The sequence below is a fragment of the Globicephala melas genome, chromosome X, assembly GCF_963455315.2.
Source record: "Globicephala melas chromosome X, mGloMel1.2, whole genome shotgun sequence".
Classification (NCBI taxonomy): Eukaryota; Metazoa; Chordata; class Mammalia; order Artiodactyla; family Delphinidae; genus Globicephala; species Globicephala melas.
The window spans coordinates 5,035,796-5,051,612 of record NC_083335.1 but is presented as its reverse complement, the minus strand read 5'-3'; the positions used below and the strand labels follow the sequence as shown (position 1 = coordinate 5,051,612).

The 15,817-nt window shown below is 47.4% G+C and overlaps 1 protein-coding gene across 1 annotated transcript in view; it reads left to right on the top strand.

The window, feature by feature from the left end:
* The first annotated feature begins 3,585 nt into the window (after positions 1–3,585).
* TMEM185A (transmembrane protein 185A) overlaps positions 3,586–15,817 on the top strand; it is a 31,320-nt gene continuing 19,088 nt past the window's right edge. The window contains exon 1 of the mRNA XM_030851844.2: positions 3,586–3,799. Within this exon, the coding sequence (XP_030707704.1) occupies positions 3,762–3,799 (38 nt within the window). The 5' untranslated portion in view covers positions 3,586–3,761. The remainder of the gene's footprint in view (positions 3,800–15,817) is intronic.

Genomic DNA, 15,817 nt, shown 5'->3' with positions numbered 1-15,817 from the left:
CACAGAGGCCCGGGAAAGCCCCCTCCTGCTGACTGCAGGGAGGCCGGGGCAGGGTGGGGTGCAGTCCATGGGGCTGGAGCAAACATTTTAGGAGGTGGCAGGATCCCAGTGTAGACCGGAGACTGTGACAAAGCAATGTAGCTGTCTCACTGAGATGTCGCTTCGCAGAGGCCCAGAGCCTCCCTCTCCACCTGGGAAGCCTTCCTGGAGCCCATGGCGGCAAGAGAGGTCCAGGGTGGAAGCACAGGGACATCCTGGTGGCTCTAGACTCCCAGACAGACACCGCCTGCCCATCGGCCTGCCAACAGGAAGTGGCCCGTGTTCCCTTCCTCCTGGGAAGCTTGCTCCAGGAGAGGCGCTCATCCACCCGCTCCCAGGCCCCAGTGACAAGACGGCCAGTGGGGCCTTGAGACGCCCCTGTCTCCCTCTTGTCTCGGCAGCTGCAGTTTGCAAGTCCCGAGGGAAGCCTCCCCAGTGAGGGGTGGCCCCTTCTGGGCTCTGGAGGAAGATGGGGGCAGCTGCAATCCAAGCAGAACCAAAGATCCTACTGCCTCAGTCCCTTCCACTGCACCCCAGCCCCTCCCCCAGCTCCTCGGGCCCCCAGACACAGCCCCTGTGTTCTGCCACACACCCTGCCAGGCTCCAACCACCTGCCAGGGAGCTTTCAGTACCAGAAAGACGGCACACTTAGCAAGTGAAGCTAAAGTAGCCAGAAACAAGGGCCCTCTACAGAAGCTCTGGGGGGAGGCACCTTGTAAGTGGAGTCTTGGGAACTCCAGGGACTCCAGGGATTTTCTCATTGGTGGCATTAAGGGTGTAGCCTTTCAGGAGCTCAGAGTGGAGACTTTCAGGTCCAGAGAGGGTCAGCCTGTAGCCACAGGCTCCCGGCTGAAGAAGCTGTCAAGCTGGTCCCCCAGGAACCCTGGGGTAGGCCCCCCGGCATGGCCAGGGATTGGCTCCCAGCTGTCCCTCCCTCCAGTGGAGCGGCGGTGAAGCTGGTCTAAGTCCTCTAATTCCATGCCCCCTCCACTCTGCTGCTGCAGTGGCCTGGGGGCGGAGCCCTGGCAGCGCGGAGCCCTGGGCCCCAGCCACTTCCTCCCCTGACCCAGTTCCTCCATGACCAGACTGTCTGAAGGCAGCAGAATTCTCTCCTTTCAGGGCCCTGCTCTTCAGAAGCCCACCCTCCACCCCATCACATTGGAGTCAATATGAATGTTGAATTGGACGAGCCACCAACTGCTTTCTGGCTTATCTGAGGCTCATGCCTTTTCAATCCAGAGCCATTTCATGCCTTTGTATGAAGATTGTTGGGAATCTCTAAGTAAGGTGGCCCTGAAATTTGGTGGCCAGTCCGGGTTAGCTAGAGATGATGAGGGTGTCATCCTATGCATGGCTCAGGGTCTTTCCTCAATGTTCAGGTCCCTCATGGGTCTGTCCACACAGGCCAGGGAAGCTTTGGGCCACTGCCCAGGGTGGTACATTGAGCAAGTGGTCTGAGGTGGGCAGCAGATGGGCAGCGGGGTCTTTTGTACTTGTTGGAGAGAGGACAAGAGGGAAGCCTGGATGTTCTGATTCTTATTTCCATGGGAGCACCAGGAGAGGACATGGCTGGGCCGCCAGTAAAGCTGAGGCAGTCTAGGTTCATCCACTTCTCGAAGATTGAGGATGGGAAGCCTTGGGTCGTCCAATTCTTCCCATATGTCCTCGTGGACAGGCCTCTATGCTCCCTTGGCACTTTGGCTTGTCAGAGCAAAACAATACATTGACAGTTGGCCTGGTCATCTCAGGTTGAGGGGGTACTGCGGGCTTGCAGAGCAGTGGGTCAGCTCTGGGACCCCCTGGGACCTCACCAAAGTAGTGCCTGCCCTTGAGGCTCCGGACCCTGAGCAGCCCGCCTGGCCTCTGTCTGTGAAGCTCTTGAAAGGGCAACAGTGTCTGTTATTCAAGTGTCTAAACTGACAAACAATCTCACTCTTAATGCCTATTTGGGGTGAGGCCACCAGTAATTAAGGTGGTGCTGGCCAATCTGGTCACTGGCAAGTACCTCTTTTTTGCAGAGTATGGGCTGCAGGTTCGGCAGGACGCCAAGTCCTACATCCTTAGTAGCTGGGCAGCTCAGGGCACATTATACAAGCTTCTCTATGCCTCAGCTTTCTCTTCTGTATTTGTATGTTCATTGGGAACCTCCTCAGGGGTACACACCAGACTCCACTTGGAGGATGGGCAGGGGAGCTAGACCAAAACTCTGGGACAGGGTTCTGGTGCTTCAGCAGCTAACAAACTTGATTCAGGTTGTTCATCCTTAGAAACAGCTCATATAGTAATACCCACTCCCCGGTGGGTTTGGGAAACCGAATTACTACTCGTGAAATGTTTGCAGGCTCACAGAAGAAAGGTGATACCATCATGGCAAAGTATGACGACCGTAATCGTGATCTTCTCAAGCTGCCCCCAGAGCTAAGTCCTATGAAATTGCCGTTTGTGAAATTCTGCTATTGTTACAAAGTGCAGCTATTATCCATAATGATACAGAGTAATGTCTAAGGTATTGCTGTGCTCAGGGAAAACTCTTAAATCAGGCGAAGTGAAGAAGGTAGACCAGGCCACCTGCCGTGAGCTTGTCCTGCTCTCTAATTCCAAAAGTAAACAGAATCCTTGAGGAGGTAGGCCCCTGAAGAAGCACCAGATAGCAACAGCATTCTCTGAGCACCTAGCGTGCACCAGGCAGTGTGTTATGCACGCTAGCTCATTGAATCTTCCCAACAAGTTTAGGAAGTAGACTTTATCATCTCCATTTTGCAGAGGAGAAAAAATGAGGCTCAAAGATGTTGACTTGCCCACAGAAAACGAACCTGGCAGTTATAAATAGCATGGCTTAGAGTGGAGAAAGAGCTGGGCCGGGTGGGAGGTGACCAGAGAGTCTGGGCAGGAGGCAAAGAGTCTCTGAACTAGGTTAGCAAAGCGAGGATGGCTTCCACATTTCCAGTTTGGGCACCCCTACCCTCACCCCCGCCAACCCAGTGAACAGGTCCGCTGCCAACGGAGAGAGGCAACCGAGGAGGGGAAGGCGGTAGGGAGGGCAGATGACTGGTGCAGGGTAGCCTGAGCTTCGGACTGCCAGCATATCTCCACGCGCTGGCCTGGGCCTTGGGAGGGAAGTTGAGACGCAGTCACTGACAGATTTGACAGGTGAAGGCCTGGGAGGAGATGGCCAAAATGCAACGTGTCACCCGGGGCCACTAGCCCCAAGGCTCAGTTCTCGCTGGAGAACCTCCAGAAGGCAGCGCGGGCCAAGGTGACAGGTGTCCGTGAAGACCTCCTCGCGGGACTCGCCGGCGACGCGCTCGCTCCCCGCAGGCCTGCGCCGAGTCAGCGATCCCGCTCGGCTCTCCGCGCCCTACCCCGGCTTCCCGGTCCCTCCAGCCCCCGTCGCCCCCGCCGTCTCCTCCTCCGGGCGCGGAGCCGAGGGCCGGGGCCTCCGCGCACTGTGAGCCGGGAAAGCGGCATCGCGCGCCGCTCGCGGCACTGCTCGGGCCTGCCGGGCGGGGCTCGGGGCGCATGCGCGGCGGCCTACGGAAGCCCGGAAGGAGGGGTGGGAGGTGCGGCTCAGGTTTCTCAGGGCGGCGGCGGCGGCGGCGGCGGCGGCGTCGGCAACTGGGACGCGGCTCGCGCTGGCACCATGAACCCACTGTAACGTGCAGGCTGCGCGGCGCGGGGGGCGGGGGGAGGAGGAGGAGGACGGCGCGGTGAAGTTCTCCGCCATGAACCTGAGGGGCCTCTTCCAGGACTTCAACCCGAGGTGAGGCGTCGCCCGCACGGCTCGGGGAGGCACGGCGTCCGGGATGCTGTGGCGGGCGGCGGGGCCTGCCCGAGCCTCCCCGGAAAACCGATCGGCCTCGGCGCCGGCCCGCTGCCTCCTCCCGCGCCCGCTGCCTTCAGCCCCCGGCCCGCCGCCCCATCTAGAACCTCCCGGCCGCGGTCCCCGCCCCGCGGGAACCCCGCGCCTCTCCGCTTGCCCTCCCTCCCTCGTCGCTGTCCCAACTTCCCTCTCTCCGCTCCATCTTCTGGCACCCGCTGCCTGCCATGCGTTCCCCGCGCCAGGGCCGGTTCACTTGACTCGACACCCCTACCCACCACCCCAGCTGTTTCCTACAGTTCCTCCAAGCCCTTGAGGTTTCCCTTGGACGTATGCCCATCCCTCGCTTGTTTGCTTCTTTGTGGAACTGATGTCTGAAACACTGTTGAATCCTTGGAGTCCGTGTCAGGGTATGGCAGGACCTTACATAACGCTTTTGGGGGGTAAACCTGACAATTTTCCGTACACGTTTTCTCATCAGTCTTGACTGTAAGTTTATTTGCAGGAAGCAGATATTGCTGTCCTGTTTCCCAGATGGGGACTAGCCAGTGGACTGGAGGGAAGGAACACTGGCTAAGGAATCGAGCGTCTGTCCTTGGACTTGACCAAGTGTTCTGTAACTCTCTTACCTCCCCAGGCTGTGAACTCCCTAAAGCAGAGACCGTCTCCTGCTCAAATCTCTATTCCCCGCAGCTCCCACTGTGTCTGACACATAGTAGGCACTTATCAAATGTTTGTGGAACTAAACTGAACCTAAAGACCTGGATTGGAGAGCAGGCCGTATGTAACTGGGGGATCCTCTGCTCATCTGAAAAATAAGGAGTTGGCCTAGCTGATCTCCGAAGTCCACTGCTCTGTGAAGGGAGTGCCTAGCTCCCTTATTTGGTGGTGGAAGGCACGCACTCAATAAACCTTTCCTATGCCAGGTCCCATGCCGTCTGCTTCGGCTGCTGAGAGGGCCCAGCGTGAGGGTGCAGAAGGGCAGGCCAATAGATGATTGACAGCACAGTGCAGTGTTGTGCTGTGGGAGCCCAGTGGAGACCACCTTCCAGGCTGCTTGTGGGGCGTGTCTTGGGAGAGAGAGAGGATGAGTGTGTGTGTGTGTGTGTGTGTGTTGGGAGTGCAGCCTCCTTAGGGACGCTGACATTTTAAGGTTCGAGCCATTGTGACTTACTGGGTGCTCTCATTGCTCTTTGAGCACTACCGAGTTCATGTTCTGTTTAGTCTGGAGGGCCAGTGTCCCCATCACAGTGCAGTCATTATCACTGTTGGCCTTGAAGGCGCTCTGCATAGAGGAGCTTGTTGAGAGCAGGTAACTGAGAACTGACTGCAGCGCCTTCCTCTGCTGTTCCTAGGGGTTAGGATTGGTCTCCAGGGTAGCAGGGCTGGTGCCGGAGTTGGATAGGCCTTGTGTATCTACATTGTTTGACGATGGTGATAAGAAAGATAAGTAAAAGCTGAATTGTTTTGTGTCCTTGGGCCACTCACTTATCTGTCTGTTTTATAGGCAGAATGAGTATAATCTCTCAGCAGGATAGAGAGGCCAAATTAATGATTGATTGCAAAGCGCTTTACAAGTAGAAAGTTCCAGGACAACTTTGCAAGGTGACGGATCATTCGGAAGCCACAAAGAGCACTTGCTGAAACAAAATAGTGCCGCCCGGATAGCGTCCTTAACCGCTTTTTCCTGCAGCAGCTTCTTTCTGCCCCCCTGCCGCCCCGCCCCCGGAAATTGGCACAGGAAAATGACAATTAAATACCGGGTATCTAAACAGGTTTATAGTCAACATCAACGTACTTATCAACCCTTTAATTCTATTGGGATTGAGATGCACATCTCCCTGAAAAGTTTGAAGGTCTTTTATAGGATGCCATTTTCGTTTTCATTTTCCTGATGCCGTGTTGAGTCAGTGGGAGAGAGCCGTGTTTCCTCACAGTGGGGACTCCTGAGACGGTGGCCAGCTGATGTCGGCAGGTGCCAGTTCTCAGCTGGTGGTGTGTCATGTCTTGTGGGCACACTTCGTTTTCGACATTGTTCTTTAGTTTTTGCTCCATGCTGAGGAGGACCTTCCAGACAGCTCGAAGAGCAAACCGAGGGCTGGAGACAGGAGGAAACCTTGTGCCAGGGCCTCAAACCCTGGTGCTGCTTCCTCGCTCCCCGCCTGGAATTCAGAGCCAGTTCAACACCTCCCTCCTAGCCCAGCACCTTAGCACATACTGTTCTCTTTGCCGGGAGTGTTTCCCTCTCTCTCCTCTCCTCCTTACCTTGTTAGCTTCTGTTTCTCCTTGAGATCTCAGCTCACTTGTTGCTTGCCGAGGGCAGCTTTTCTGACTTTCCCGCCCAGCGCACTGCGCCCTGTTTGTACAGTCTGCGTAGTGTGCTGTGTTCCTCCATCATACACTCATCTGTACCCTTGTTTGACTAATGCCTGTCTCCCCTATGAAACTCTAAGCTCCATGGGGGCAGGGCCATGACTCTGCGTGTTATGGTACCCTGCATACCTGGAGTAGTACCTGGCTCAAAAAGTATTTGTGGGATGGATGGATGAATGAATGAATGAACGAATGACTCACCCTCCAGAGTCACTGCCTTCCTCGTGGTCTGCGGCCTGGTTCTCTTTCCTCTCACCTTCTTCCCTCCTTCAGGATGCAGCCATTCCACTGGCGAGCTGGGAACACCACGACACTAAGCAGACCACGGCTGCCTTGACTCTGTGGCTTGTGTATGTCTCAGGAATAGTCACTGTCACGGTTTGGTGGGCCCCAAGGCATGGGCCATGGCTCCAGATCTCCTTTCCAACCTTTTGATCTTGGGAGTCTGAATCCGCTGCTGTATTGCCAAGGCTCTGGAAAACTACACTGACAGAGAATGATTCACAGCTGTCAACACTCACATGCCTATTTCCATCTGGCTCAGAACTGGTTGATCATGAGCTTCTTTTTAGTTACATAGGTTAAGGCTTGCTGAAACAGACACCCCGGACCCACCAAGTCCTTCCCTGAATGCCCAAGGCTTCCTAACAGCTAGGGAGCCCTACCTATTGAATAGGCAGACTCCTAGAAGTATACGGAATTGACAAACTTGGATCGTGAGGTGTTCCTGGGAGCTAGAGATCTGGGAGTAGGTGGCATTAAGCCGGCACCCTGTCCGCACCACGGAGCCTTGGGAGTCTCTGCTGCCTTGTGCAGTTGCTGGCTCAGAGGCCCTTCAGCCCTGGTAGCCAGGCAGTGCTCGAAGGCTGTGAGAACTCTGCTAGAACTTCTGAGTCAGCCGCAGTGAGCTCCAGATGGAGTGTGGTGCATCCCGCAGGTGTCCTGGACGGGGACAAAGGCTGAGGAGCGCTGCTCTGAGCATTCCGTTGTGTGGGGATGGGGTCCTGAGGTCAGTAGCATTTAGAAGCTTCCATATGCTGCAACATCTAAAGCCATTCTGGAGTCTGTGTGAGTGATCTTGTCTCTTATTTGAAGTCTGGAAACATGAATGTGATTGCGGGTAATTAACAACAGGCAGCTACCTGACCTTTAAGAGGCGTTTGTAAAGTATATGTAAAGCATTACTTCATCACACATCTCCCTGGTTCCTACTGTGTGCCAGAGATGTGCCGGGTGCCCGAAGTACAGGAGTGAATGGGACGTGGTCCCTGCCCGCTCGAGCCCGGCGGACGAAGCAGAAATGGAAACATTAAAATTCAACACGGGACAAGGCGTTCCAGGCACAAGAACCAAAGAACCAAATGCTGCGGGAACACAAGGGGCAGAGCCACTAATTCTGTCTAGCGTGGACAGGGAAGGTTCCACAGCTCGATTCTGAAGCATATAGTTATAGGCTTTTGTCAGACAAGAGGGCAGGAAAGGCATCTTAGAAGGGACAAAATATGCAGAGGCGCGGGGTCATGGGAGGGCCTGGTGTGTTAAGACAGTGCTGTAAGGTCAGTGTGGTAGGGGCATTGCGGGCAACGCTTGTCACGTGACTTAGAAATACTACGCGTAGTGTTAACAATTACTGTAAATGTTTTTGACACATTACTGTTTTTTTTTTAAAGCAGGCTCCAGACCCATCAATAGTGAGTGTATGTTGGTACTGTTAATGAACTCTTCACCACCCAACTGTCTGTTTATCTGTCATTCTGTCACCTCAAACTACCTATAGTAAGAAAAGCTTGTTGATTATACTGAGGTTATTAATAATAGCTATGACTTCTGGGACACCTACCACGTGTCAGGCACAGTATCACTGCTCTGCACCCATTATCTTGAACCTTCACAACAGCCCTCTGAGTTCGATATCAGCCTTGTTTTGCAGAGTCTTAGCTTGTGAATTCCCTGAAGTCACACAGGCGGTGAGGGGCCAAGTCAGGAGTCGAACAAGTTGGTTTCCTTCTGAAACCTGTGCTCTTTCCGGTATTCATATGCCCCCCTTCTGATTTAGTAGCATCTGCCCACCCCAGCCGTGGCATAGGAGGTCCGACATACTAAGGAGCCTTCTGTTTATGAGTTGTGATTAAGCAAAGCAAACCTTGTATTCGAGCTTACGCATCTAAATGAGTATTATCTTTCAAAGAAGTTACTTAGGGAAAAGGTAAATATATACCTACTCCATTGCTCATACCCCTTGTTACTCATTTGAAATTTCCTTGGAAGCAAATCCTGTAAGAAAATCCGTCTCATTGCTTTATAATCATATATCATTTTTTAACCAAAATAGTGCTGCCTAGTTTGATCACACATCCTATCCACTAAACTTGGCTCTGACTGACTTTTGGCCGTTTCCAAAAATCCACTCTCAGTGAAGATTTGGCACCACTGGGGGTATTCAAAAGAACGGACCGCAGGCTCTCAAGGCGATTCCAGGAGGAAAGCTCCAAAGATGGTTTGAGCAAGGAGGTGGAATTAGTGCATTGCCTCCCAGGGGGGACTGTTTAAAGGAGACATGTCTCATTTGAATGCAGAATTTCTGGTTTCAAAACTATCATTCCCATTACTTACTTACACGTCTCATTTGAATGCAGAGTTTCTGGTTTCAAAAATGTCATTCCCATTACTGGCTAATTACACGCATGTTTTTCTTGGCTGTGAGTTCTTTGGAGGCCAGGATGGTGAGGTGTTCGAGAAATGTGCTGAGTGAGTGGATGTTGAGTACAGATAGATGTGAGCCGTGGGGGAACTCTGTTGTAGGGGAGAGACAGTGGACTGAGGGATTTTAGGTAGTTTCCTAGGACTTCGGGAGTGAAGCTTCCCAGTATTGAGCTTGGGGTTTCTAATTGCGTTGCCTGATCATAGGCCATGCCTGTGCGAGGAGACTAGAATTCAAGATGAAAGCCTTCAACTCTGGAGACAGGCTCTTTATAACTGACAATTCGTAGTTTGTCACCTATGACCTAATAGTGAGAAAAATGATGGCTAAATGAGATTGTCATAACTTTTCTCTTTTGTAATACTAGTAGCAGCTAAAATGGGTAAAATCCATCATTTACACAGGGCTCTCATATCCCCTTATCTCCATGAGTGGATATAGGAGCAACCCGATGAGGAGAGAGTGACCCACGCACAACCACACAGCTGGGAAACAGTTCCCACAGGCCTGGGCTCTGGCTAGTCCTCCTCAAGAGTGATTTGTTTTTATTTGGCTTTTGTACTTTCTTGTCAGTCAATGACTTTAAATTTTGTTCATAAGGTTCTGCTCAGTGTAAGAGGTGCAGTTCCTTTGAAACGTTGGGAGAGTGGCAATTAGCAGTTTGTCAGTTGGAGCTATTCTCTAAAGTTGTAGACAGAGAGGCGCTCACAGGGATGGTCACCCAGACCATGTGTGCGTGCATGTGTGTCTGCTCCAGTTAAAGCCAGCGGCTTCCACTGGAGAAAACTGATGGGTCTAAAAAGAGTCCAGCTGCATTCTTTTGACTTGCGGAAAACAAGATAATAGAACGTTTATACTCACAGTGTCATCTCTTTACTAGGTATATTCCCTCCCTCCTTAAATCCTTTTTCCCTTCCCCCCAAGGTGGAGAGAGGGAATTTGAGGCTCCAGCAGAAAGCTCTGTGTACATTTCAGAGAGGATACTAGCTTTGTAGTTTGACCCACGTGACACCACTCAGTGATCTTGTACTGGCATTACAGACTCAGATGAAAGTGGGGTAAATTCCCTTTTAAGGTGTAATTGGAAAAGTGAAATTAAGGAAGCAGTGGTTTGATGCCAGAATATCCATTGGAACCTCCATTTGCTGATTTGTGGAGAATTCAGCAGTCTGTTTCTATACTTGGATTCTGGTCTGAATGTTTCTTGAAAAGTAACTCATAGTAGTTTAGGCTTTTTTTATTTTTATTTAAATTTTTTTTTTATATTTGGAGCTTTTTATCACTTTTTTTTCTCTACAGTTATCATGGTTTATTTTATTTTCTTTATTTTTTTGGGTTGCACTGGGTCTTCATTGCTGTGTGCGGGCTTTCTCTAGTTGTGGCGAGCGGGGGCTACTCTCCTTTGCGGTGCGAGGGCTTCTCATTGTGGTGGCTTCTCGTTGCGGAGCATGGGCTCTAGGTGCGTGGGCTTCACTAGTTGCAGCACGCAGGCTTCAGTAGTTGTGGCTCGCAGGCTTCAGTAGTTGTGGCTCGCGGGCTCTAGAGTGCAGGCTCAGTAGTTGCGGCGCACAGGCTTATTTGCTCCGTGGCACGTGGGATCTTCCCGGACCAGGGCTCGAACCCGTGTCCCCTGCATTGGCAGGTGGGTTCTTAACCACTGCACCACCAGGGAAGTCCCAGGTTAGACAATTTTCAGTCTATTTTGTCAGTTTATTATGACTTGTGTAGAATTTCTGCCTCCAGTCTCTACCAACTACAATCTACCTTACACACTCTTCTCTACCTTCTGTCACTCTTTTGCTCAGAAAATCTTCAGTGGCCCCCTATTGCCTAGTAATAAATTCTAAGGACTTTACCTTGATATTCAAATCCCCCATTCTACCTTTCCCTTGTTTCCTCTGGTGCCTTTTCTCCTGTCTCCCCAGCACTCCCCACCCCAAGATTTACAGAACGTACTCCACGTGTTCTAGTCTCCTGGGGTACAAAATACTGTCTCATGCTTTAAAGAATCGTCTTCCCTTTTTCTGGAATTCCCTATCCCCAGACCCCACCTCCTTTCCCAGCTCTCCCAGGGAAATGAACCTTCCATGTCCCAGTTTGCCATGATATATAGTTGCTTGATCCCCCTCTCCTCCTCTTAGTCTTTGAGCATCTTCGGGGCAGAGACTGTTTCTTTCCCACACGCTCAAACAGTTTTTAAAGTTTTAAGTTAGATTTGTGTGTATTTTGTATTGATGCCCCATGATCCTTTTTTTCCCTCTGGAAAAATTCTGTACACATGTAAAGAAAGTATCTTTTGTTTGCTTTGATAGAACCATGCTATTTTTATCTACTCTAGCGTTCATTTCCATAATTTCCTTAGGAACTTTGTCTGCTTTATCTGTCATGATTTAACAGTAGCATGTAGAAGCCCACAATGTATATTGGTATATTTGTACAAGAAATATTGTCAGATTATTTCCATATTCTATGGTCATGTTGTTAGATTTTCATTATTTAGATTTTCTTTATTAGTCATTTTAATGCTTTTTGTTTTGAAGTCTAATTGATCAAATTACTGTCCTAGTAAACTGCTTCTCTTGCCCTTACTCAGTCACAATAAACCTGTGTCATCTCCTTTCTTCTAATTGGTTTGACTTTTTTTTTTTTTTGCGTTACGCGGGCCTCTCACTGTTGTGGCCTCTCCCGTTGCGGAGCACAGGCTCCGGACGCACAGGCTCAGCGGCCATGGCTCACGGGCCCAGCCGCTCCGCAGCATGTGGGATCTTCCCGGACCGGGGCAAGAACCCGTGTCCCCAGCATCAGCAGGTGGCCTCTCAACCACTGCGCCACCAGGGAAGCCCTATTTCTAGTTTTTTAAAGAGCTTCCATACTGTTCCACAAAGTGGCTCTGTCAATTTACATTAGATAGATTAATAGATAGGCCAGGTTTATTGAAGTATGTTTAACATGCAGTAAATTTTACCGTTTTTTAGTGCACAGTCCTATGAGTTTTGATAAACCCATTCACTTGTGTAAGCACCACCCAAAGACAGAGATATAGAAAAGTTCTGTCACTGCAAAATCTTCCCTCGTGTGCTTTTGTAGTCATCCTTTCCCCCAACACAGCCACGGGTAATCACGGGTGATCTGTTTTCTGTATCTATACTTTTGCCTTTTCCACAATGTCACATAAGTGGAGTCACACAGTGTGTTGTGTTTTCAGTCTGAGTTATTTTACTTAGTATAGTGCATTTGAGGTTATCCATGTTGTTGCATGCATCCCTAGTTTGTTCCTTTTTCCTGCTGATTAGTATTCCATTTGAATAGACATACCTCAGTTGGTTTAACCATTCAGCAGTTTTTGGACACTTGGGTTGTTTCCAGTGGCTATTATAAATAAAGCTGCTTTGAACATTTGAACACAAGTCTTTGTGTGGACATATGTTTTCCTTTTTCTTAAGTAAATACCTAGGTATGGGATTGCTGGGCTGTAGAGTAAGGGTATACCTAACTTTATGAGAAACTACCAAAGTGCTTTCTAAAGTGGCCACACTGCATTCCTACCAGCAATATATGAGGGTTCCATTTGCTCTACCTCCTTAGCAACGATTGTCATATGCTGTGAGGTTAAGAGTCTAGGTTCATTTTTCCCATCTGTCCAGTTGTTTCAGCACCATTTATAGAAGCCCAATTATTTCTCTATTGAATTGCCTTGGCACCTTTTCCCATGTATGTACAGGCATGTTTTTGGACTCTATTCTGTTCTCTGTGTCTCTCCTGATGCTAATCCTACATTGTCTTGATTACTGTAGCTCTATAGTAAGCCATGAAAACATGCAGTATAAGTATAGTTTCTCCAACTTTGTTCTTTCTCACAATTGTTCTGCCCATTTGAGGTCTTTTGCATTTTCATATAATTTTTAGAGCGAGTATGTCAGTTTCTGCAGAAGAGGCTGCTTGGATTTTCATTGGCATTGCACTGAATCTTTTTTTTATATATATTTATAGCAGCTTTATTCATAGTTGCCAAAACTTGGAAGCAACCAAGATGTCCCTCAAAGGGTGAATGGATAAATAAACTGTGGTTTATTATTTATTCCAGTGGAATCTTGTTTGACACTAAAAGGAAATGAGCTATCAAGCCATAAAAAGACATGGTGGAAGCTTAAATGCATACAGGCACACCTCGTTTTATTGCGCTTTACTTTATTGCACCTTGCTTTATTGTGTTTTTTTTCTTCCAGTTTCATTGGAATATAGGTGACATACAGCACTGTGTAAGCTTAGATACAGCATATCGATTTGACTTACATACATCATGAAATTATTACCACAGTAAGTTTAGTGACCATTAATCATCTCATATAGATACAAAAGAAAAGAAAAAGAAAAAATATATTTTTCATTGCGGTGAGGACTCTTAGGATGTACTCTCTTAACAACTTTCATGTGTAACATATGGCAGTGTTAATTACATTTATCATGTTGTAAAATACCTGTCTAATACTTATTTATCTTATAACAGGAAGTTTCTACCTTTTGACTGACTTCATCCAATTCCCCCTCCCCTAACCCCGACCTCTGGTAACCACAAATCTAATCTCTTTTTCTATCGGTTTGTTTGTTTTTGAGGTATAATTGACCTACAAGATTATGTTAGTTCCTGGTGTACAACATAGTGATTCTATATTTCTATACATTCTTAAATGATCACCACAATAAGTCTAGTTACCATCTGTCACTATTCAAAGATATTATATTATTTTTGACTATATTCCCCACACTGTACATTTCATACCCATGACTCATTTATTTTGTAGCTGGAAGTTGTACTTCTTAATCTCCCTCACTTATTTCTCTCCTCCTTTCCTCTCCTCCCCTCTGGCAACCACCTGTTTATTTTCTGTATCTATGACTCTGTTTTGTTATGTTTGTTAATTTGCTTTTTTAGAGTCCACATATAAATGCACTTATACAGTATTTGTCCTTCTCTGTCTGACTTATTTCACTTAGCATAATACCATGTAGGTTCATCCATGTTGTCACAAATGACAAGATTTCATTCTTTTTTGTGGCTGAGTAATATTTCATTACACACACACACACACACACACACACACACTCCACATCTTTTTTAAACATTCATCTATCAGTGGGCACTTAGGGTGCCTCTATATCTTAGCTACTGTAAATAAGGCTGCAGTGAACATAGGGGTACATATATCTTTTTGAATTGGTGTTTTTGTTTTCTTCAGATAAATCTCCAGGAGTGGAATTGCTGGATCACATGGTAGTTCTATTTTTCATTTTTTGAGAAACCTCTATACCATTTTCCATAGTGGTTGCACCAATTTATGTTCCTGCCAACAGTGCACAGGGGTTCCCTTTTCTTCACATCCTCACCAACACTTGTTATCTGTTGTCTTTTTTTTAATAATAGCCATTCTGACAGTGTAAGATGTTATCAAACTAGACTACTTTCTCATACCATATACAGAAATGATTAAAGACTTAAATGGATTAAAGACTTAAATGTAAGACCTGAAACCATAAAAATCCTAGAAGAAGACATAGGCAGTATGCTCTTTGACATCAGTCTTAGCAATATTTTTTTGGATATGTCTCCTCAGGCAGGAGAAACAAAAGCAAAAATGGGACTACATGCATTGAATCTTTTGAATAATCTGATGAGTATGGTAGGCTAAATAATGTCCCTCAAAGATACCTACTTCCTAATCCATGGAACCTGTGTATATTAGCTTCTGTGGCAAAAAGGTGAATATTATCTTATATGGCAAAAGATGTAATTAAGTTAAAGATCTTGAGATGGGGAGAGTATTCTGGATTATCCAGGCAGGCCCTAAATGCATTCATGGGTTTCCATATAAGAGGGAGGCAGAAGGAGATACTATTAGGAGGAGAAGGCAATGCGATTGAGGCAGAGAAAGAGATTTGAAGATGCTGCCCTTCTGATTTTGATGATGGAGGAAGGGGCCCAAGGTAGTGCAAGGAATGCAGCTCTAGAAACTTGAAAAGGCAAGGAATGGATTCTCTCCTAGTCTCTGGAGACATGGCTCTGCTGACACCTTAGTTTTAATGTAGTGAACCCCATTGTGGACCTTTAGCCTCCAGAACTATAAGAGAATAAATGTGTATTGTTTTAAACCATCAAGTTCATAGTAATTTGTTATAGCAACCATAGGAAACTAATAGAGGATGTAAATTTTAACAATATTGATTTTTTTAATCTATAAAAATGGTGTATCTCTCCATTTATTTAGATCTTTAATTTTTTGGTAGTGTTAGGTTTCAGAGTATGTCTTGCACATATTTTGTTAAATTTATCTCTAAGTATTTCATATTTTGATACTGTTGTCAATGGTAGTTTTTCATAAACTTTTAATTTTAAATATTATTAGGTTTATAGGAAAGTTGCAGTAAATGATAGTTTTTTTTTTAAAGTGTCCATTTTCTCATTGCTAGCATATAGAAATGCAGTACATTTTTTTGTATATTTACCTTGTATCCTGCAACTTTTGCTAAATTCACTTATTAGATTTAGTAGCTTCTTTGGTAGAGTACTTAAGATTTTCTACATAGACATCATGTTGTCTGCAAATATCAGATTTACTCCTTCCTTTTGAATCTTTATCCCCTTTATTTCTTTTTCTTGTATTATATTTGTGGCTAGAACCTCCAGTACAGTGTTGAATAGATGTATTGAAGTGGACATACTTGCCTGGTTTCCAGTCTTAGGGGGAAGGTATTTAGTCTTTAACCATTAAGCATTTTTAACTAGGTTTTTTTCTAGATACCCTTCTAGCCCTAATTAGTTTAGAGCTTTTATCTTGAGTGAGTAGTGAATTATGTCAAATGTTTTTTCTGGAACTATTGAATAATCATAT